The sequence below is a fragment of the Trachypithecus francoisi genome, unplaced genomic scaffold (genome assembly GCF_009764315.1).
Source record: "Trachypithecus francoisi isolate TF-2019V2 unplaced genomic scaffold, Tfra_2.0 Lachesis_group3, whole genome shotgun sequence".
Taxonomy (NCBI): domain Eukaryota; kingdom Metazoa; phylum Chordata; class Mammalia; order Primates; family Cercopithecidae; genus Trachypithecus; species Trachypithecus francoisi.
In genome coordinates this window covers 147740191-147760966 of record NW_022681468.1, presented here as the reverse complement: position 1 = coordinate 147760966, position 20776 = coordinate 147740191, and the positions used below count along the sequence as shown (strand labels likewise).

At 40.9% G+C, this 20776-nt stretch overlaps 1 protein-coding gene and 1 pseudogene across 2 annotated transcripts in view; both read left to right on the top strand.

Annotated features, from left to right (window-relative positions):
* The window catches only part of GANC (glucosidase alpha, neutral C), a 104778-nt gene that overhangs the window by 42185 nt on the left and 41817 nt on the right, over positions 1-20776 (top strand). Inside the window, exons 8-12 of one of the 2 annotated variants that reach the window (XM_033190421.1) lie at positions 2988-3054; positions 4686-4782; positions 6447-6627; positions 6857-7010; positions 19700-19935. In XM_033190421.1, the coding sequence (XP_033046312.1) occupies positions 2988-3054; positions 4686-4782; positions 6447-6627; positions 6857-7010; positions 19700-19935 (735 nt within the window). Of the gene's footprint in view, positions 1-2987; positions 3055-4685; positions 4783-6446; positions 6628-6856; positions 7011-8702; positions 8892-19699; positions 19936-20776 lie in introns of those variants that run through there. The other variant, XM_033190422.1, reaches the window with a different exon arrangement.
* On the top strand, positions 10028-10876 carry LOC117069561 (annotated as a pseudogene).

The following is a 20776-nucleotide window of genomic DNA, read 5'->3' as shown; positions in this document are numbered from 1 at the left end:
TGTAAGAATCTGATGGAAACTATGAACCATCTCTGTAGAAAAATTAAAATTGTTCATACTGTTTGAGGGAGTTAATGGACTCTAAAGCCCATCCAGGGACCCCAGAATAGTAGCCCCTGTATTATGCATTCAGGTGTTTTGGTTTTTTTAAACATACAGCTGGCTAGATAATGGTGGCTCACTCCTGTAATCCCGACAATTTGGGAGACCAAGGAGGGAGGATTGCTTGAGCCCAGGAGTTCAAGACCAGTCTGGGCAACATAGTGAGACTTGTCTCTATAAAAAATAAAAATAAATTAACCAGGCATGGTGACATGTGCCTGTAGTCTCAGCTACTCGGAAGGCTGAGGCGGAAGAATTACTTAAGCCCAGGAGGTCAAGGCTGCAGTGATTGTGCCACTGCACTCCAGCTTGGCTGACAGAGCAAGACTGTCCAAAAAAAAAAAAAAAAAACAGGCTTGCTTTACAGAAGCTTTAATTATGAACCTAGAAATGGACAAAGAGTCATTTAAAGAAATATGCATTTCACACATACACAATTTTTTAAAGTTTTTTATTCTAGGGAAAAGAAGACTTTTATAAAGCTGAGAAAGTTTATACCTTTGCTTCAAAAGATTATGGACCTGAGCAGTCATTGCCATCCCAGTTGACTTGACTTCTCAAACTAGCACAAGAATGTAGCCAGTAGTTTGGCTGATTGATTGAAGCAGGGGGGTAAAGTGCCCATCTCAGCAAAAACAAATCTCTGCATAGGATCTCTTAAAACAGACCTAAGTTATTTGGTTCTAAATGTTTTGCCTCACATATTTACAAGAAAAAAAATTTTTAATTCTTACATATGTAAAGACTGCATTTTTCTTTTTTTTTTTTTTTTTTTTTTTTGAGACGGAGTCTCGCTCTGTCACCCAGGCTGGAGTGCAGTGGCGCGATCTCGGCTCACTGCAAGCTCCGCCTCCCGGGTTTACGCCATTCTCCTGCCTGAGCCTCCCGAGTAGCTGGGACTACAGGCGCCCGCCATCTCGCCCGGCTAATTTTTTGTATTTTTTTAGTAGAGACGGGGTTTCACCGTGTTAGCCAGGATGGTCTCGATCTCCTGACCTCGTGATCCACCCGTCTCGGCCTCCCAAAGTGCTGGGATTACAGGCTTGAGCCACCGCGCCCGGCCAAGACTGCATTTTTCAAAGCACTTTTACATTTTGGTTCCTGTAGAGGTATTCATGTCAAGAGTTGTGGCAGTTCCTCAAAGAATTAAACATAGAATCACAATATGATCCAGCAGTTCCACTCTGGGTTTATACCCAGAAGTGAAGACAGGGACTCAGATACTTGTATGCCCATGTTCATAGCAGCATTATTCACAATAGCCAAAAGGTGGAGGCAACCAAAGTGTGTCCATTGATGGATGAATGCCCAAACAAAATGTGATAAATACATGCAATGGAATATTATTTAGTCTTAAAAAGGAAGGAAATTCTGATACATACTGCAACATGGATGAAACCTGAAGTTGTTATCCTAAGTGAAATAAGCCAGTTACAAAAGGACAAATTATATGTCATTCTACTTGTAGGAGGTACCTAGAGTAGTCAAATTCATAAAAGACAGAAAGTAGAATGGTGGCTGCCAGGGACTGACAGTGGGGGAAACGGGGAGTTGCTCTTTAACGGTCAAGGAGGTTCAGTCTGGGACGATGAAAAAGTTCTGCAGATGGGCAGTGCTCAGGGGCTTCCACAGAGACTCCCTCTACACCCCCGGGCACTGCCCAGGAAAAAAAAAATGTTCTAGAGGCCGGCCATGGTGGCTCACACCTGTAATTCCAGCACTTTGGGAGGCCAAGGCGAGTGGATCACGAGGTCAGGAGATCAAGACCATCCTGGCCAACATGGTGAAACCCTGTCTCTACTAAAAATATAAAAATTAGCTGGGTGTGGTGGTGCATGCCTGTAATCCCAGCTACTTGGGTGCCTGAGGCAGGAGAAGCGCTTGAACACGGGAGTTGGAAGTTGCAGTGAGCCAAGATCACACCACTGCATTTCAGCCTGGCAACAGAGCGAGACTCCGTCTCAAAAAAAAAAAAAAAAAAAAAAAAAATTCTGGAGATGGATGGTGACAGTGTTACTGAGCAAAGGGGCTTGCTGCCTGATGCACTAGAAACCAATACTACGACACCAGGTCTTTGAGAAGAGAAAAGGTATTTATTTTAGATTGACCAACAAGGAGATAGGAGTTCAGCTCAAATTTGTCTCTGTGCTGGCCTTAAGGCACTAATTTTATTAGAAAGTTTTAGGGAGTACATTCTGGGATTATATTATAACAGGTGGTTGGTGGAAGGAAAGGGAAGTCTGAAAAGTCCTCGAGCATGTGCAGTTATCTCTTCATACTTCCTCATAGGTTGCCTGTGCAAATTCAGAGGGAATTAGTATGAAATGTGTGGTGGCAGTTCAGGCTATGTTGCCAGCAAGCTTGTTCTGCAGACTCTAATTGGCCATATTGGTTCCAACTGATTTCAGCCAGTTTTTTAATCTCACAAGCAGAGGGTTTTAGCATTTCAGCAACTTGTTTTTTTTCTTATCTGCCATCTTATAAGCTGAAGAAATTCTGTTAATCACTGGCTTATTTAACTCTTTGGGGTACAGTTTCAATAGTTGCAGAGCAATGTGAAGGTACTTAAAGCCACTGAACCTGAACTTAAAGCCACTGAACCTGAACTTGAAAATAGTTGAAATGGTAAATTTTATGTTGTGTATATTTTACCACAATAAAAAATATATAGTCATGTCAGCTATGACTCATAAAGATGATTATTGACATGTATATAGAACACAGATTTGATTTGTTAAATGTACTGACATCACACACTGTTCTTCTAAAAGATGAACTCACTTTCTCAGTCTTTTAGAAAAAAAATCCAAATAAAATGTGCTATTGTGGTGAACACATTTGTTACAATTTGTAAACTCCCTTTGCTCCCTTTTTTGTACCAACAGGAAAATCAAGAGGATCTGGGCCTCTGGGAAGAGAAATTTGGAAAATTTGTGGATATCAAAGCTAATGGTAAAATTGAAACTGGTGTAGTATTAAAACAGATCATTCCAAAAATGGCTGCGTAATTCTATCTAAAAGCCCCTTGATCTCTGGCACCTAAAACAGGTGACTTTAATAGAAGAACAGAAATCTCAGATCAGATTTGCTATCCTTCAATAATGCATTGCAACAGAGAAATAGCAATTATATGCCTTTTGTGGGAAGTGTAAAAGAAATATAGGCCACATGGAGCTTATGGTCTCGTGGAGGGGCCTAGGTCAGCACACTGCTTTCACTGTTCATTAGATAAGACAGCTACAAATTCCACATTCAATTTTTATGAGAGTCAAGTGATGAGAAACCCAAGTTCTAGAGCCCCTCAGTTGCAACATTTCAAGCCAATGGTTCTCAACCTTTTCCAGTCCCATCATTCGCATGGGTATCACATTCCCATCTGTTACATTTCTCACCAGGCTTAGTGATGGAATTGGGATGGGGGGCAAGTTTGTCTCTTTAGGAGGTGTCTTTCAGGTACTAGGAACTTATGCGTTTAGAAAAGTACTCATTTTCCTCTTTCCTCCTCCCTACTCTGTAGAATAACAAACCCTTTCTAACACCTTTAAAATTCCCATTCTAGCCATCATTATCCACAACATAGTATAATGATCAGGGCTGACAGAATGCCCCAAATTAAAAGTGGGGGCATGGGTTCTCAGGCCTTCTTTTCTATAACATCATAATCTTTTTATCTTTTTGTTTATGTGTTTGTTTGTTTGAGCCAGGTTCTCACTCTGTCACCCAGGCTGGAGTGCAGTGGCGTGATCATGGCTTACTGCACCCTTGAACTCCTGGCCTCAAGTGATGCACCTGCCTCAGCCTCCCAAAGTGCTGGGATTACAGGAGTAAGCCACCATACCCGTCCATGTCATAATCTTTTTTTACGTTCTCTGTAGCATCTCTTTTCCACAAGCTCCTACAAATAAGGACCATTTGAAGTCAAATACTTTAACCTAGCATAAATTAAAGTCCACGTTATACCTCCTAGTCATTTACATTTTTCCGGTAGCTCTAAAATAATTGCTAAATAACAGACTTTGTCTTTGGTTAAAGGAAGTTTATATAATCACAATCACAGAGGAGGAATATTTTGAGGAACCAGTTGTGGCCCTCCTGGTGCACTTGACATTTGTATTCTCTATAGGCAGTCACAGATGAGGCTGGCAGTAAGAATGAGTGATCAGGCACAAGACATTCAGTCATTTCATCTAGTGAAGACCGAAAATGCGCAATATCCTTTACTTCCTAAGCAAGGAAATATGTGATAAGGAAAATTTCGATTAGGAAAAAAATCTAAAACTTTGTAATCATGCTTTATAGAGAGAAAAGAGATTTACTGGAAAGAGGAAGCAGAGAGCTTCATCACACAGCTAAGGCAACAGAACTAATACGTGACCAGAACTTTGAGTTAAACATTTTTGTATCCCCACAATACCTGAATATAATATCTCACAGAGGGTCAGTACACAGCATTTGCTGATTGATCTAGCTGAGCCCGGGTCTCTCAGCCTCTAGTCTAGTCATCTCTCTGCACTCAGAATTAACTGAATCTCCTTACGTGAGTGTCTTTTCAAAAACAAAACTTGGTATCCTGGTTTCTACAGGTCCTTCTTCCATTGGTTTGGATTTCTCCTTGCATGGATTTGAGCATCTCTATGGGATCCCACAGCATGCAGAATCACACCAACTTAAAAATACTGGGTAAGTGAAAACAAGAATTCTTACGGGAGGCTCTGGTTTCTGTATTGAGATGATTTGAAAACATTTGTTAGCTGTCTGAGCCAGAGCTAATATGTGCCAGGCCTTTTCCTCCTTTATATTGCTTGTGGATATTTAAGAACCCTCCTTGAATGATCACTCAGAGCAGTGGTTTTCCTTTTTTTTTTTTTTTTTTTGAGACGGAATCTTGCTCTGTTGGCCAGGCTGGAGTACAGTGGCACAATCTTGGCTCACTTCAACCTCCACCTCCTGGGTTCAAGCAATTCTCCTGCTTCAGCTTCCTGAGTAGCTGGGACTACAGGTACCTGTCACCACGCCTGGCTAATTTGTTTTGTATTTTTAGTAGAGATGGGGTTTCACCATATTGGCCAGTCTGGTCTCGAACTCCCGACCTTGTGATTCGCCCACCTTGGCCTCCCAAAGTGCTGGTATTACAGCTGTGAGCCACCGTGCCTGGCCGGTTTTCCATTTTTATTTATTTTTCCTGTGGTAAAATTAGATAACTATAAAAACTATAGTACTGAACCTAGAAATACAGAAGAAGTAAAATTATGGAGCTGCTGTGATCAGAGTAGAGGGAAGATCTTTATCCCCAGGTTTCACTTCTACCACTCAAGGCCTTTTGTGGAACCCTAGGAGAATATATTGTGAAAAATCATTGACCTAGAAAAAGTCTTTTACCAAAATGGGAGAGTGAGCCAGAGAATGGAATAATGTGGCATCTGATCACCTTTAGTTCCCTCAGGGATATCATGTCAGACTAACACTATTGACAAATAGATGCCAGAGGCATCAGATTAAGAGGAAACAAAACCAAAGAGAAACAGAGTCTGATAAGGTTGCCAGGTTCAGGTGCTGTTTACTTTCAGGTAGGCATAGTGACAAGTCCAGCAGAAACTGTGCTGCTCTCACACTGATTTGAGCTCTGTGCTGCCTTCCCCAATTAAGTTCCTCATCTTCCCCTGCTAAGCACTGTGGAAGCCTGTTGGACACAATTCTTTTAACTGCAGAGAAATACTCATACAATTCATCAGTGGATACTTACTGTGTGCTTGCTGTTGTGGAGTATTCATTGGAGAGAGTCCTCCACTCAAAGGATATTTAGGCCGGGCACAGTGGCTCACACCTGTAATCCCAGCACTTTGGGAGGCCGAGGTGGGTGGATCACTTGAGGTCAGGAGTTTGAGACCAGTCCGGCCAACATGGTGAAACCTCATCTCTACCAAAAAATACAAAAATTAGCTGGGTGTAGTGGTGCGCACCTGTATCCCAGCTACTTGGGAGGCTGAGGTGGGAGAACTGCTGAACCTGGAAAGTGGAGGTTGCAGTGAGCTAAGATCGTGCCACTGCACTCCAGCCTGGGTGACAGAGTGAGACCCTGTCTGGAAAAAAGAAAAAGAGATTTAGAAAAGATGTGTAAGATGTGATCGTATGTGCTAATGTCACAGGAAGTGGTGCCAAAGGAGTCAAGGGAAGAGGACCACATTCACCCAAGTTGGGTCAGGAAATCTTTAGGGAAGTGGCAAGACTTGAGCCTTCAAAGATGCATGGGACCTACGTGTTTTCAGAGAAGAGTAGAGCTATTCTATTTATTAATAATAATAATATATTTGTGATAGTAATTGAAGATAATCTTTGTGTTTCAGTGATGAAGATGCTTACCGTCTTTATAACCTGGATGTCTATGGATACCAAATATTTGATAAAATGGGCATTTATGGTTCAGTACCTTATCTCCTGGCCCACAAACTGGGCAGAACTATAGGCATTTTCTGGCTGAATGCCTCAGAAACACTGGTGGAGATCAATACAGAGCCTGCAGTAGAGGTGAGCTATGGATCATGGCTACATGTCATAGTTAAAGAAGAAGCAAAACCACTGCAGTGGAGTCATAGCTGTTATCTTTGTAGTGGCACTTCTCTGCCACCAAAAGCTTTACAGTATAATCAGTGAATATCAGTAGTATCTACTAAAGGAACAGACTGTTACTTATATATGGCTGGATGTTGCAGGTTAAAGGGAAATTTCTCAAATTTTTATTCCGTTCTTTTTCCAGTATACACTGTCCCAGATGGGTCCAGTTGCTGCTAAACAAAAGGTCAGATCTCGAACTCATGTGCACTGGATGTCAGAAAGTGGAATCATTGATGTTTTTCTGCTAACAGGACCTACACCTTCTGATGTCTTCAAACAGTACTCACACCTTACAGGTATTTGCATGGAGAAGTGCCAGTTTCTTGTTCTGTTATACATCCTATATCCCATGTGTTATCACTGTAAGTTAATATTTGTTGCACACTGTGTAGAATTTATAACTTACCCAAGCATTTTAATTAGCAAGCATTTCTGTTCCCATCCTCATCCCATTCAGTTAAGTAAAACATTGCACTGCGTCTAGAATGCTCCACTGTCTAATTCCTAATACTTACCATCTGCTTTCCTTGGAGCTTTTAGCCCCTGGGCTATCTCTCCCTTTATCTTAGATGACCAGTATCCCAGCTTCAACTTTTCTGTGTTTTCTTCTCCATTAAAATATGCAACTGGCTTTAGCATGAGAGCATTTTATTTTAAAAGAATGCAAGCTTTTCTCTAAGATCAGAAACAAGACAAGGCATTGCATTTTTACCACTGTTATTCAACATTGTACTGGAATTTCTAGCCAGAGAAATTAGGCAAGAAAACTAAATAAAAGACATCAAAATTGGAAAAGAATAAATAAGATTATAGGAGATGATATGATCCTGTATATAGATAATCCCAAAGAATCCACAAAAAAATTACTAGAGGTAGTAAATTCAGCAAAGTTGCAGGGTACAAGATCAGTATATTAATCTGCTCTTGCACTGCTATGAAGAAACACCTGAAACTGGGCAATTTATAAAGAAAATAGGTTTAATTGGCTCATGGTTCTGCAGGCTGTACAGGAAGCATGACTGGGGAGGCCTCAGGAAACTTAACAATTATGATGGAAGGCGAAGGGGAAGCAGGCACATCTTACCTGGTCGGAGCAGGAGGAATAGAGGGAGGAGGTGCCACACACTTTTAAACAACCGGATCTTGTGAGAAATAACTATCACAAGAACAGCAAGGGAGAAATCCGCCCCCATGATCCAGTCATCTCCCACCAGGCTCCTCTTCCAACATTGGGGATTACAATTCGACATGAGATTTGGGTGGGAACACAAATCGAAACCATATCGATTAATAACGAAAAAAATTAGTTCTGTTTCTATATACCCTCAATGAACAATCCAAAAAAAATTAAGAAAACAGTTCCATTTACAATAACATCCAAAAGAATAAAATACCTAGGAATGCACTTAACGAAGGAGGTGAAAGACTTGTACACTGAAAACTATAAAACATTCCTGAAAGAAATTAAAGAATGCCTAAATCAATGGAAAGACATCCCATGTTCATAGGTTGGAAGGCAATGTTAAGATGGCAGTAATACAGAAAGTGATTTACAGATTCACTGCAGTCCCTATCAAAATTGCAATGGCTTCTTTCGCAGTAGTGAAAAGGCTGGTCTTCCATAGAATTGCAAAGGGACCTGAATAGCCAAAACAATCTTTAAAAAGAGAAACAAAGTTGGAAAATTTATACTTCTGATATGATTTAGCTGTGTCCCCACTCAAATCTCATCACGAATTCCCATGTTGTGGGAGAGACCCGGTGGGAGGTCATCGAATCATGGGGGCGGATCTTTCCCATACTGTTCTCTTGATAGTAAGTCAGTCTCATGAGACCTGATGGTTATAAAAAGGGGAGTTTCCCTGCACAAGTACTCTCTTTGTCTACTGCCGTTCACGTAAGATGTGACATGCTCCTTCTTGCCTTCAGCCACGATTGTGAGGCTTCATGTGGAACTGTAAGTCCAATTAAACTTCTTTCTTTTGTAGATTGTCCAGTCTCGGGTATGTCTTAAGCAGATTGAAAATGGAATACAACTTCTCAATTTCAAACTTACTTCAAAGCTATGGCAATCAAAAGAACATGCCACTGCCCGGCCGGGCGCGGTGGCTCAAGCCTGTAATCCCAGCACTTTGGGAGGCCGAGACGGGCGGATCACGAGGTCAGGAGATCGAGACCATCCTGGCTAACACGGTGAAACCCCGTCTCTACTAAAAAATACAAAAAACTAGCCGGGCGAGGTGGCGGGCGCCTGTAGTCCCAGCTACTCCGGAGGCTGAGGCAGGAGAATGGCGTAAACCCGGGAGGCGGAGCTTGCAGTGAGCTGAGATCCGGCCACTGCACTCCAGCCCGGGCGACAGAGCGAGACTCCGTATCAAAAAAAAAAAAAAAAAAAAAAGAACATGCCACTGCCCAGGCACAGTGGCCAGTGCCTGTAATCCCAGCACTTTGGGAGGCTGAGGTGGGTGGATCACTTGAGGTCAGGAGTTTGAGACCAGCCTGACTAACATGGTGAAAACCTGTCTCTACTAAAAATACAAAAATTAGCCAGGCGTGGTGGTGGGCATCTGTAATCCCAGCTACTTGGGAGGCTGAGGCAGGAGAATCGATTGAACTCACGAGGCGAGGTGGAGGTTGCAGTGAGCCAAGATTGTGCCACTGCACTCCAGCCTGGGTGACAAAACAAGACTCCATCTCAAAAAAAAAAAAAAAAAGAACATGCTACTGGAATAAGGATAGATATATAGACCAGTGAAATAGAATTGACAATCTAGAAATAAACCCATACATTTATAGCCACCCAAACACTGGGATTACAGGCACAAACCACAGTACTTTGTCCATGTCACCATTACAATTTCAATAAAGGTTCATGACCATTCGATAAAGAAGAAATAGTCTCTTGAGCATATGGTGTGAGACAGTTGGATATCTGCTTGCAAAAGAATGAAGTTGGACTCCTATATTCAAAATATGTTGTATGTATATCATATACAAAAAACTAACTCAAAATGGATCAACTGTATAAGAGCTAAAACCATAAAACTCTCAGAAGAAAACAGGTAAATCTCCGTGAACTTGGATTTGGCAATGGATTCTTAGATATGACAACAAAATCGTGAGCAACAATGACAACAAATACGTGTTAGAATTCACTAACATTAAAAACTTTTTTGCATCAAAGAACATAAGAAAGTGAAAAAGCAACCTACAGAATGGGAGAAAATGTTTGCAGATTGTGTATCTGATATGGGTCTCTTATCCAGAATACATGCAGAACTTTCTGCAACTCAACAACAAAAAGACAGGCTGAGCACTGGGCCCATACCCCTCATGCTCGCCTGCTATATACTGTCTGCCACTGAGGGCACATGCATCCCCTAGACCACAACCAAACAGTGACCCAGACTGCTACAGCCATCTTCTGGCACCATATCACAGAGCAGGGGCCCCAGGCTGCAGAGAAAGCTTGCAGGGCTCCTGGATAGAACTACACTTTAGCAATGATAGGAAGGGGAACAGTGCTCCAATATCAGTTTCTGTTTATAATGGTGACATGGGCTGAACACAGTGGCTCACGCCTGTAATCCCAGTGCTTTGGGAAACCTCCAAAGTACTTCTTTGAATTCAAGTAATCCTCTGCTTTGCTTCCCAAAGGAAGGCTGCAGTGAGCAATGTTCACACTACTGCTCTCCAGCCTAGGCAACAGAGCGAGACCCTATCTCTAAAAAAAAAAAAAAAAAAAATTAATATAATAGCGACGTGGAAAAAATACAGCTGGATGCTTAAAATGAATTTGAATTTGGACAGAGTAGCTCCAAAAGTTCTATGACAGCCTACCTCTTTCACAGACATTGGAGAAAAATAGCTCTCAGTCTGAGGAAGATAGTGAGAGAAAGAAAGACGTTGAAAGCATCTTGAATAAAAGCTCAGGTTGGATATGGGATTAGTCAAGTTGGCCAGAAAATATTCCCCACAAGGAGTTCCTCTTTGAAGCACCTGAAGCACACAGCTACCCAGCGTGGAATTTAAAGCCTGATGAGGAAAGGGGGCATTTTCTCAGCAGAATTTCTAAAGAGTTTTGCTGCTGTCTCATCTGGTGGCCATGGGATTGGGGATCTATACTGGAAGGCATCCGACAACTTCTACCAGCACCTTTTGATGAATAATTTGAATCCAGCTTTGTGCATATAGTGGAGATTTCTACTGAGCTTGTGACACAGCTAACTCAGGAGCTGTTATGGTCCTTGGGTGGCTGCTTCACTTGTTTTTATTTGTTCTGTAACTACTGCTTTCCTAATTTAGTAAATGAAAGAATAGACACTAAAATCATACTGACCTATACTTATACCTATAGAATCAGTTAATAAGGGTGTCAGACTGTTTAATATCTACTGTTAACAATTTGGCAGTGAATTTTCTTTGGGTATTAGATATAAATATGTAAGTATAGTTTTAATATATTAGTCATGATATAGTATTTTAAAAATTATCTGTAACCTTAATTCACTTAAAACACTTTATATTCCAAAAGAATGAATGACAGTGATATTAAAATCACTACATTAAAGGGTTTGCCCAAAATAAATATTGTGGCCTTACTTACGCTACTGTGGAAAATATTATGTTTAATTTAAATGGATGCAGGTTGTCTGCTAAAGACTACAGTTAACTATGCTAATTGTGCTTAATAAACAGAAAACAAGTTACAGCTACAAATGCCACCATACACTTCATACACCAGATTATTCTCACTTTTGCAGCATAAGGACTTTAATGTCCAACTATTAGGTAATCAACCTGGATAATGTGTCTGTTGAAGGCACCTACTCAGTATCTTTTCCTTTTTATCACTCTGGATTGCTGAATTTAATCCTATCCTTTGTGCTCAACTTTTTTGTGCTGTTAAAATCAGCTTTAACCTAAGCGTATCTGTGTCTACTTTAAAAGACTGGAAATGGAAAAAAAGATAAATATTTTCCATATCCTTTAAAAAAAGAAAAGAAGCCATACTTTAAAAGACTAGAAATGGAAAATAAATAAATAAATCTTTACCAAATCCTTAAAAAAAAAAAGAAAAAGACAACCCAATTCTAAAATGAGCAAAGGGTTTAAAGAGATATTTCTGCAAAGAAGATAAATAAATGAACAACAAGCACATGAAAATATGCTCAACATTGTTAGTCATTAGGAAAATGCAAATCAAAACCACAGTAAAATATCACTTCACACCCCCTAGGATGGCTAAATCCAAAAAATGAAAAACGTAAGTGTTTACGAGGATGTAGAGAAATTGGAACATTGCCGGTGGAAATGTAAAATGGTTCAGCCATTGCAGAAAACAGTTCGGCATTTCCTGAAAACATTAAAAACAGAATTACCATATGAACCAGTGTGATGGTTAATTTTATGTGTCAATTTGTCTAGTTTAGATGTCTCTGTGAAGGTATTTTTTAATGAGATTAACATTTAAGTCAGTAGACTTTGAAGGAAGCAGATTACTCTCCATAATGAGAGTGGGCCTCATCCAGTAGTTGAAGGCCTTGGAGAAAAAGACTAAGGTCCCTGGGGAAAACAGAATATCTCCAGCTTGCCTTCAGGCTCAAGTTGCAACATCAACTCTTCCCTGATTCTCTAGTATGCCAGTATCTCCTGCAAAACTCAGACTTGCCAGCCCCTACAATCACATGAGCCAGTTACTTTAAGTAAATCAGTATTTGTATCTCTCTCTCTCTGTGTATACATAATATATAAATATATTCAATATAAATCCTATTAATTCTGTTTCTCTGAAAAACCCTGTGTTCTCTGAAGAACGCTAACTGATACACCCAGCAATTCTACTCCTAGGAATATGCACAAGGGAATTGAAAGCAGGGACTCAACAGATACATGTATGCCAATGATCACTGTAGCATTATTCATGACTGTAGGATCCAGCCTTACAGGGCTTAGTGGGTGTTCTCCCCGTGTGTGGAGACGAGAGATTGTAAGAAATAAAGATACAAGACAAAGAGATAAAGAGAAAACAGCTGGGCCCCAGAGACCACTACCACCAAGACGCGGAGACCGGTAGTGGCCCTGAATGACTGGGCACGCTGATATTTATTGTGTACAAGACAAGGGGTGCAGGGTAAGGAAGGTGAGTCGTCCTAGTGATTGATAAGGTCAAGCAAGTCATGTGATCATGGGACAGGGGGCCCTTCCCTTTTAGGTAGTCAAAGCAGAGAGGAAAGGCAGCATACATCAGTGTTTTCTTCTGTGCACTTGTAAGAAGATCAAAGACTTTAAGACTTTCACTATTTCTTCTACCACTGTCTACTACGAACTTCAAAGAGGAACCAGGAGTATGGGAGGAACATGAGAGTGGACAAGAAGCATGACCACTGAAGCACAGCACCACAGGGAGGGGTTTAAGCCTCCGGATGACTGTGGGCAGGCCTGGATAATATCCAGCCTCCCACCAGAAACTGGTGGAGCAGAGTGTTCCCTGACTCCTCCAAGGAAAGAGAGACTCCCTTTCGCGGTCTGCTAAGTAACGGGTGCCTTCCCAATCACTGGCGTTACCGCTTGACCAAGGAGCCCTCAGGCGGCCCTTATGCAGGTGTGACAGAGGGCTCACCTCTTGCCTTCTAGGTCACTTCTCACAATGTCCCTTCAGTACCTGACCCTATACCCGCCAGTTATTCCTAGGTTATATTAGTAATGCAACAAAGAGTAATATTAAAAGCTAGTGATTAATAATGTTTATACTAATGATTGATAATTGTCCATGATCATCTCTATATCTAATATGTATTATAACTATTTTTTATTCTAACTCTCTTCTTTATTATGCTGCTACAGTTTGTGCCTTCAGTCTCTTGCCTCAGCACCTGGGTAATCCTTCACCCACACATGATAGCCAAAAGGTAGAAACAATCCAAGTGCCCATCAAAGATTAACAAATAAAATGTGGTATATACATATAACAGAATATTATTCAGCTATAAAAAGAAATGAAGTTCTGATACATGGTGCAACATGAATGAACCTTGAAAATATGGAAAATGAAATAAGACAGTCATGAAAGGAGAAGTATTATACAATCCACTTATATGAAGTAGCTACAATATGCAAATTTGTCAAGACAGAGATTAGAGGGGGCTGAGAGGTGTGAGTGATGGGGATTTACTGCTTAATGATTACAGAGTTTCTGCTTGGGGTGATGTAAAGTTTTTAGAAATAGTGGTAATGCTAGTACTACATGGTGAATGTAATTAATGCCACTGAATTGGACACTTGGAAATGATTAAAATGGCAAATTTTGCTATACGTGTTTTACCACAATTTTTAAGAATCAGTAATGTAATATGCCATAAAAACCCACATTGAATTGTGCATTTTAGGTGGGTGAATTGCATGGTATGTGAATTCAGTAAAGCTGTTAAAAACAAAAGTATTGCAGCATCATTTCTGCTGCATTCAGTTGATAAAAGCAAGCTAAGTCTAGCCCATGTTCAAGGGTGTTCAATTCCAATTGCGACAGGAGGAATGACAATTTATGGATATGGGTACTTGTCAAGTCCTATCAAAGCCCACCTGCAGCTACATTCCACATTGTTATTAGTGAGAATGCCGGTTTATGATAAAGCTCTTCAAAAATACTGGATCTTCCACCATGTTCAAAGACAGTAAAGATTATTTGTGGACTCCTACTGAGGGTTTAGCTCAATCATACACCATACCCGCCTCTGTCTCCCACCCAATCTAGTTATATCACAATTTTTGGTTAAATCAATATTCAGTGTTTACATTTTTCACATGCTCAAGGGTGTCTGATACTTTATCCAGTCTACTTCTTTCCCTACCAGAGCTCTTCATCTTCCTCCTCCCATCTGGACCATTGCTCTCTAGGTTCCCTGCACAGCTTTCATCTCAGAACTTACCTTTGTTGTTTTCTGGTGTTGTATCCCTCCTTTCTTCAGTTCCTTGTTTTTCTTTTTTCTGGTTTATTCCCTTGTTGTGTTTATTTGTTTGTAGCATCTTCTGGTAGTTTCCCAAGGACGTTTGCATTGGAGGTACTCTTTTTGCCTCCTTGCAGGTATGAAACCATCTTTTTTCCTACCTTTACCCTTGATTGATAATTTGCCTATCAGGGCTGAATATTCTTTCTCTGAGAATTTGAAGGCATTTCTCCTCAGAAATAATACCACACATCTACAACCATCTGATCTTTGACAGACCTGACCAAAAAAAAAAAAAAAAAAAAGAAATGAGGAAAGGATTCCCTATTTAATAAATGGTGCTGGGAAAACTGGCTAGCCATAAGTAGAAAGCTGAAATTGGATCCCTTCCTTACACTTTATACAAAAATTAATTCAAGGTGGATTAGAGACTTAAATGTCAGACCTAAAACCATAAGAAACCCTAGAAGAAAACCTAGGCAGTACCATTCAGGACATAGGCATGGGCAAGGACTTCATGTCTAAAACACCAAAAGCAACGTCAACAAAAGCCAAAATTGACAAATGGGATCTAATTAAACTAAAGAGCTTCTGCACAGCAAAAGAAACTACCATCAGAGTGAACAGGCAACCTGCAGAATGAGAGAAAATTCTTGCAATCTACTCATCTGACAAAGGGCTAATATCCAGAACCTACAAAGAACTCAAACAAATTTATAAGAAAAAACAACCCCATCAAAAAGTGGGCAAAGGATATGAACAGACACTTCTCAAAAGAAGACATTTATGCAGCCAACAGACACATGAAAAAATGTTCATCATCACTCACCATCAGAGAAATACAAATCAAAACCACAATGAGATACCATCTCACACCAGTGAGAATGGCAGTCATTAAAAAGTCAAGAAACAACAGGTGCTGGAGAGGATGTGGAGAAATAGGAACACTTTTACACTGTTGGTGGGACTGTAAACTAGTTCAACCATTGTGGAAGACAGTGTGGCCATTCCTCAAGGACCTAGAACTAGAAATACCATTTGACCCAGCCATCCCATTACTGGGTATATACCCAAAGGATTATAAATCCTGCTGCTATAAAGACACATGCACACGTATGTTTATTGCGGCACTATTCACAATAGCAAAGACTTGGAACCAACCCAAATGTCCATCAATGACAGACTGGATTAAGAAAATGTGGCACATATACACCTATACAGCTGGGCCCCAGGTAATCTATGCAGCTATAAAAAAGGATGAGTTTTATAGCTGGGCCCGATACTATGCAGCTATAAAAAAGGATGAGTTCATGTCCTTTGTAGGGACATGGATGCAGCTGGAAACCATCATTCTCAGCAAACTATCGCAAGAACAGAAAACCAAACACCGCATGTTCTCACTCATAGATGGGAATTGAACAATTAGAACACTTGGACACAGGGTAGGGAACATCACACACTGGAGCCTGTTGTGGGGTAGAGGGAGGGGGGAGGGATAGCATTAGGAGATATACCTAATGTAAATGCCGAGTTAATGGGTACAGCACACCAACATGGCACATGTATACATGTGTAACAAACCTGCATGTTGTGCACACGTACCCTAGAACATAAAGTATTTTAAAAAAAGAAGATATAGGAGACTTGAACAACATAAAAAAAAAGAATTTGAAGGCATTTCTTTTAAAGTCTTCTACCTTCTTGCTCCAAAACCATTCTTAATTCTATTCCTTTGTTCCTCTGTGTGTAATCTATCTTTTCTCTCTGAAATACCTTCTCTTTATCATTAGCATTCCAAATTTCCAGTATTCTGAAATTTTATAATAAAATCCCTTGATGGAGATCTTTTGTTTGTTTGTTTGTTTGAGTCAGGATTTTGCTCTATGCCCAGGTTGGAGTGCAGTGGTGTCATCGTGGTTCACTGCAGCGTCAAACTCCTGGGCTCAAGTGATAATCACACCTCAGAATCCTGAGTAGATGGGACTTACAGGCATGTGCCACCATGCCCAACTAATTTTTTCACTTTTTGTATAGGCAGGGTTTCCCTAGTTACCCAGACTGGTCTTAAAACCCTAGGCTCAAGGGATCCTCCCACCTTGGCCTCCCAAAGTGCTTTGCAGGGATTACAGGTGTGAGCCACTGTGACTGGCCCTAGGTCTTTTAAAATAATTATTGTTCTGGATGTTAGATGTGGACCCCTTCAATCCTGAGAATTGTGTCATTCAGTTCTAAGAAACTGTTTTGTATTATTCCTTAGATTAATTTTTCCCTTCCTTTCTACTCTACGGATTTTATAATCTCCTTTTTCTTGTTTTGCCTAGTTTTTGAGCAGTTTTCTCAATTTTATCTTCTAGGCCTTCCATTTATGCTATCATGTTTCTGCTTTCTAGGAGCTCTTTCTTATCCTCTGATGGTTCCTTGTTTTTGTTTTCATGTTATGCAAAGCAATGGCAAAACATTTATTATCCTGAAATGTGTACATCCTATTTTTCAAGTAGCAAATTTGTTGGTGACGTAATTTATTTAACCTGTTTCAGTTGGACAGACTCATGATCAGTGCTGCTCTGTATAATTTCAAGTCTGATGAGCCTCTAAGTTTTTTGTTTTTTTGTTTTTAGGAGACAGGGTCTCACTCTGTTGCCCAGGCTGGAGTGCAGTGGCGTGACCATGGCTCACTGCAGCCTCTAGCTCCTGGGCTCAAGCGATCCTTCCAGTTTAGCCTCCGAAGTAACTGTGGCTGTGGGCATGTGCCACATGCCCAGCTAATTCTTTTTATTTATTTACTTTAATTTTTTTGTTGAGATGGGGTCTGCTATGTTGCCCAGGTTAGTCTTGAACTCCTGGTCTCAAGCAATCCTCCTGCCTCATCTTTCCAAAGCACTGAGATATTCTAAGTATTTTTACCCCACTTCTAAAACTTGATGAGGAATTCAAAATAGCACACCACATTAAATGACATTTATTGTTTTATAAATTGTATACAGGTTGAGTATTCCATGCTTGGGACTCTAGAGTGTTTCAGATTTGGGATTATTTTGAATTTTTGAATATTTTCATTAAACTTACTGGTTGAACATCCCAATCTGAAAATCCAAAACCCAAAATGCTCCAATGAGCATTTCCTTTGAGTATCATGTTGGTGTTCAAAAAGTTTCAGATTTTAGAGGCCAGGTATGGTGGCTCATGACTGTAATCCCAGCACTTTGAGGGGCCAAGGTGGGTGATCACCTAAGGTCAGGAGTTTGAGACCAACCTGGTCAACATGGTGAAACCCCATCTCTACTAAAAAGTACAAAAATTAGCTGGGCATGGTGACACGCACCTGTAGTCCCAGCTACTTAGGAGGCTGAGGCAGGAGAACTGCTTGAACCCAGAGGCAGAGGTTGCAGTGAGCCAAGGTCGCACCACTGCACTCTAGCCTGGGTAACAGAGCTAGACTCCATCTTAAAAAAAAAAAAAAAAAAAAAAAAAAATCAGATTTTAGAGTACTTCAGATTTTGGATTTTCGAATTAGGGATACTCAACCTACACTTGTTTTATGCTATCCTAGTCTTGTTTAAGGGTACAATACCTTTTTTCGTCTCTCTAGAGATACTAATGATAATGTTTTGATATTTACTTTGATTCCTTGCGTTGTCCCTGTTTTCTTGGAGATCCTTTTATTCTGTTTCCTTATTTGAGTCACTTTCTCTGATTTTGGAGACTTTGCTCAAATGTGAGTTTTGAGACGGAGTCTCACTCTATTGCCCAGGCTGGAGTGCAGTGGTGCAATCTTGGCTCACTGCAACCTCTGCCTCCTGGGGTCAAGCAATTCTCCTGCCTCAGCCTCCCAAGTAGCTGGGACTACAGGTGCCCGCCACCACACCTGGATAATTTTTGTATTTTTAGTAGAGATGGGATTTCACCATGTTGGCCAGGCTGGTCTAGAACTCCTGACTTCAAGTGATCCACCCGCCCCAGCCTCCCAAAGTGCTGGGATTACAGGCATGAGCCACCACACCCTCCTCCATTCATATTTCATGGTGAGGCTCTGTGTGCCTAGATGAGGCTTCCACTCTATTTTTGAGAGTGGGTGTGTCTACTGGTGTTTGGGACCAGGGTGAGCTCTTCCATCAGTAGCCTCCTCAGTAGCACTCTGGGGAGAGCTTCCCTGGCTTTGCCCAACAGTTACCACCCCATTCCTGCCTACCACCTGCCAAATTTTTGTTGATATTACTCCACTCCATTCTCTTTTTGTGGCTTTCTTTCTTTTTTCTTTTCTTTACTCAGATTTTAGTGTGACTTTAGGAGAGGAAGGAGATACATGCAAGTGGTTGACCAGAAGTCCTTCACATTATCAGTAAACATTTTGATAATAATTTACTGAAATTTCTTCCCAACTCCAGTCTCTTTACCTTCAAGTGAGTCCGAATGCTGCACCCTGACTTAATTTTTCTTAAATATAGTTCTGCTAAGATTACATCTTGCCAGACACTTGATGGCTTCTCATAAGACAAGATTCAGAATTCCTAACCTCAATTACAAGGCCCTTGACAATCTGACCCTATTCAGTTTCATCTTCTACTGGTCTTCCTCACACTGTGACACCCTGTAATATTTATTTTTCTGTAAACTTGTCATGTACTTCTCTGCCTCTGTGTTTTTTCTATTCCCTGTGCCCCGAATGCTCTATCTATGCTTACTATCTGGTCTATTCCTACTTAGTCTACAAGGTCCAAACCAGGTTTTATCTCCTCTGTGAAGCCTTTCAAGACCCTATACTTCACCGCAGGCAGAATGTATTAACCTCTCCGTGTTCTGGTAGCACTAGACTGATACATTAACCTGGTAGTTATACCTCAGGGCGAGCACTTTATTTACACTCCTGCCTCATTGGCCAGGTTGTCACTTCCTTAAAGGCGAGGACTATGCTTTCTTCTCCTTGATATTCTAAGCATAAGCTCAGTGCTGAATACTCTGTAGACATTCAGGAAATGTTTATCAAATGAATAATGCTCATTGCGGTGGCAGTTGACTCAGTTGTCATCTCCTTCTTTTAGGCACACAAGCCATGCCCCCTCTTTTCTCTTTGGGATACCACCAGTGCCGCTGGAACTATGAAGATGAGCAGGACGTAAAAGCAGTGGATACAGGGTTTGATGAGCATGACATTCCTTATGATGCCATGTGGCTGGACATAGAGCACACTGAGGGCAAGAGGTACTTCACCTGGGACAAAAAAAGATTCCCAAACCCCAAGAGGATGCAAGAGCTGCTCAGAAGCAAAAAGCGTAAGGTAAAATAAGCCAACATTTCTGAACCTTTTAATTACAGAGTTTTTAAAAATGTTTTAAACTTGCCTTGGCACATCAATGGTGGAGAAACATCTGATAAAAAATGACTGTGAAAATAGTAGATTCAAATATAATTGTCACTGTGATAAGACAGAAAATGAATGGTGAAAAGGCGATGACCCCATCCATTCCTAGCTTAGTTATTTAGGTCCCCATAATGAAGAAAGGGTCTAGCATTTTCAGTTCCGTTTGTTGTGGCCGCCCTGTAGTAATATGATCCCCCCACTCAAAATTTGGTTTCCATGTCTCAGTTGGTGACACCACACATGCACCAAGGGTAATTAAAAAGTTTATTACTCATATAATGAGAATTTCTGGGGAGAGCAGGGGTGGCTCCCAAGCCGGTTTGAAAATGGCTTGAGAGAACTGAGAAAGCAGATTGACTCAGTTTTTATGGTGGTTAGCAGGTGGGGACAGGGCAAGGGCTCTTGCATGCAGGCTGAGGCTTAGATAGTTTGAACCCCCTGCTGGCACCAAAGGAGGGAGCACTAGAGCTTTATTTGTTGACTTGTCCAGATATGGGCAGAAGGGTAAGCGGGGAGTAGCAGGGCTTGAAAAACCCTTAACAGTCAAATATCAAATATAATATCAAATTCTTTTATTACACTGTTTTTCATGCATGCTTCCTTGGTGGACTCCAGCTGTCAATCTGGCCAAAAAAATAATAGAAATAGAAAATGGGGAGGGAGAGAAGCCACTGGAACATGTATAATGCTGTTTTCCAGTTCCAGGAGTGGTGGTGGTGGTAATAGCAATAATGAAAAGATGGAAGGAGAGAAAAAA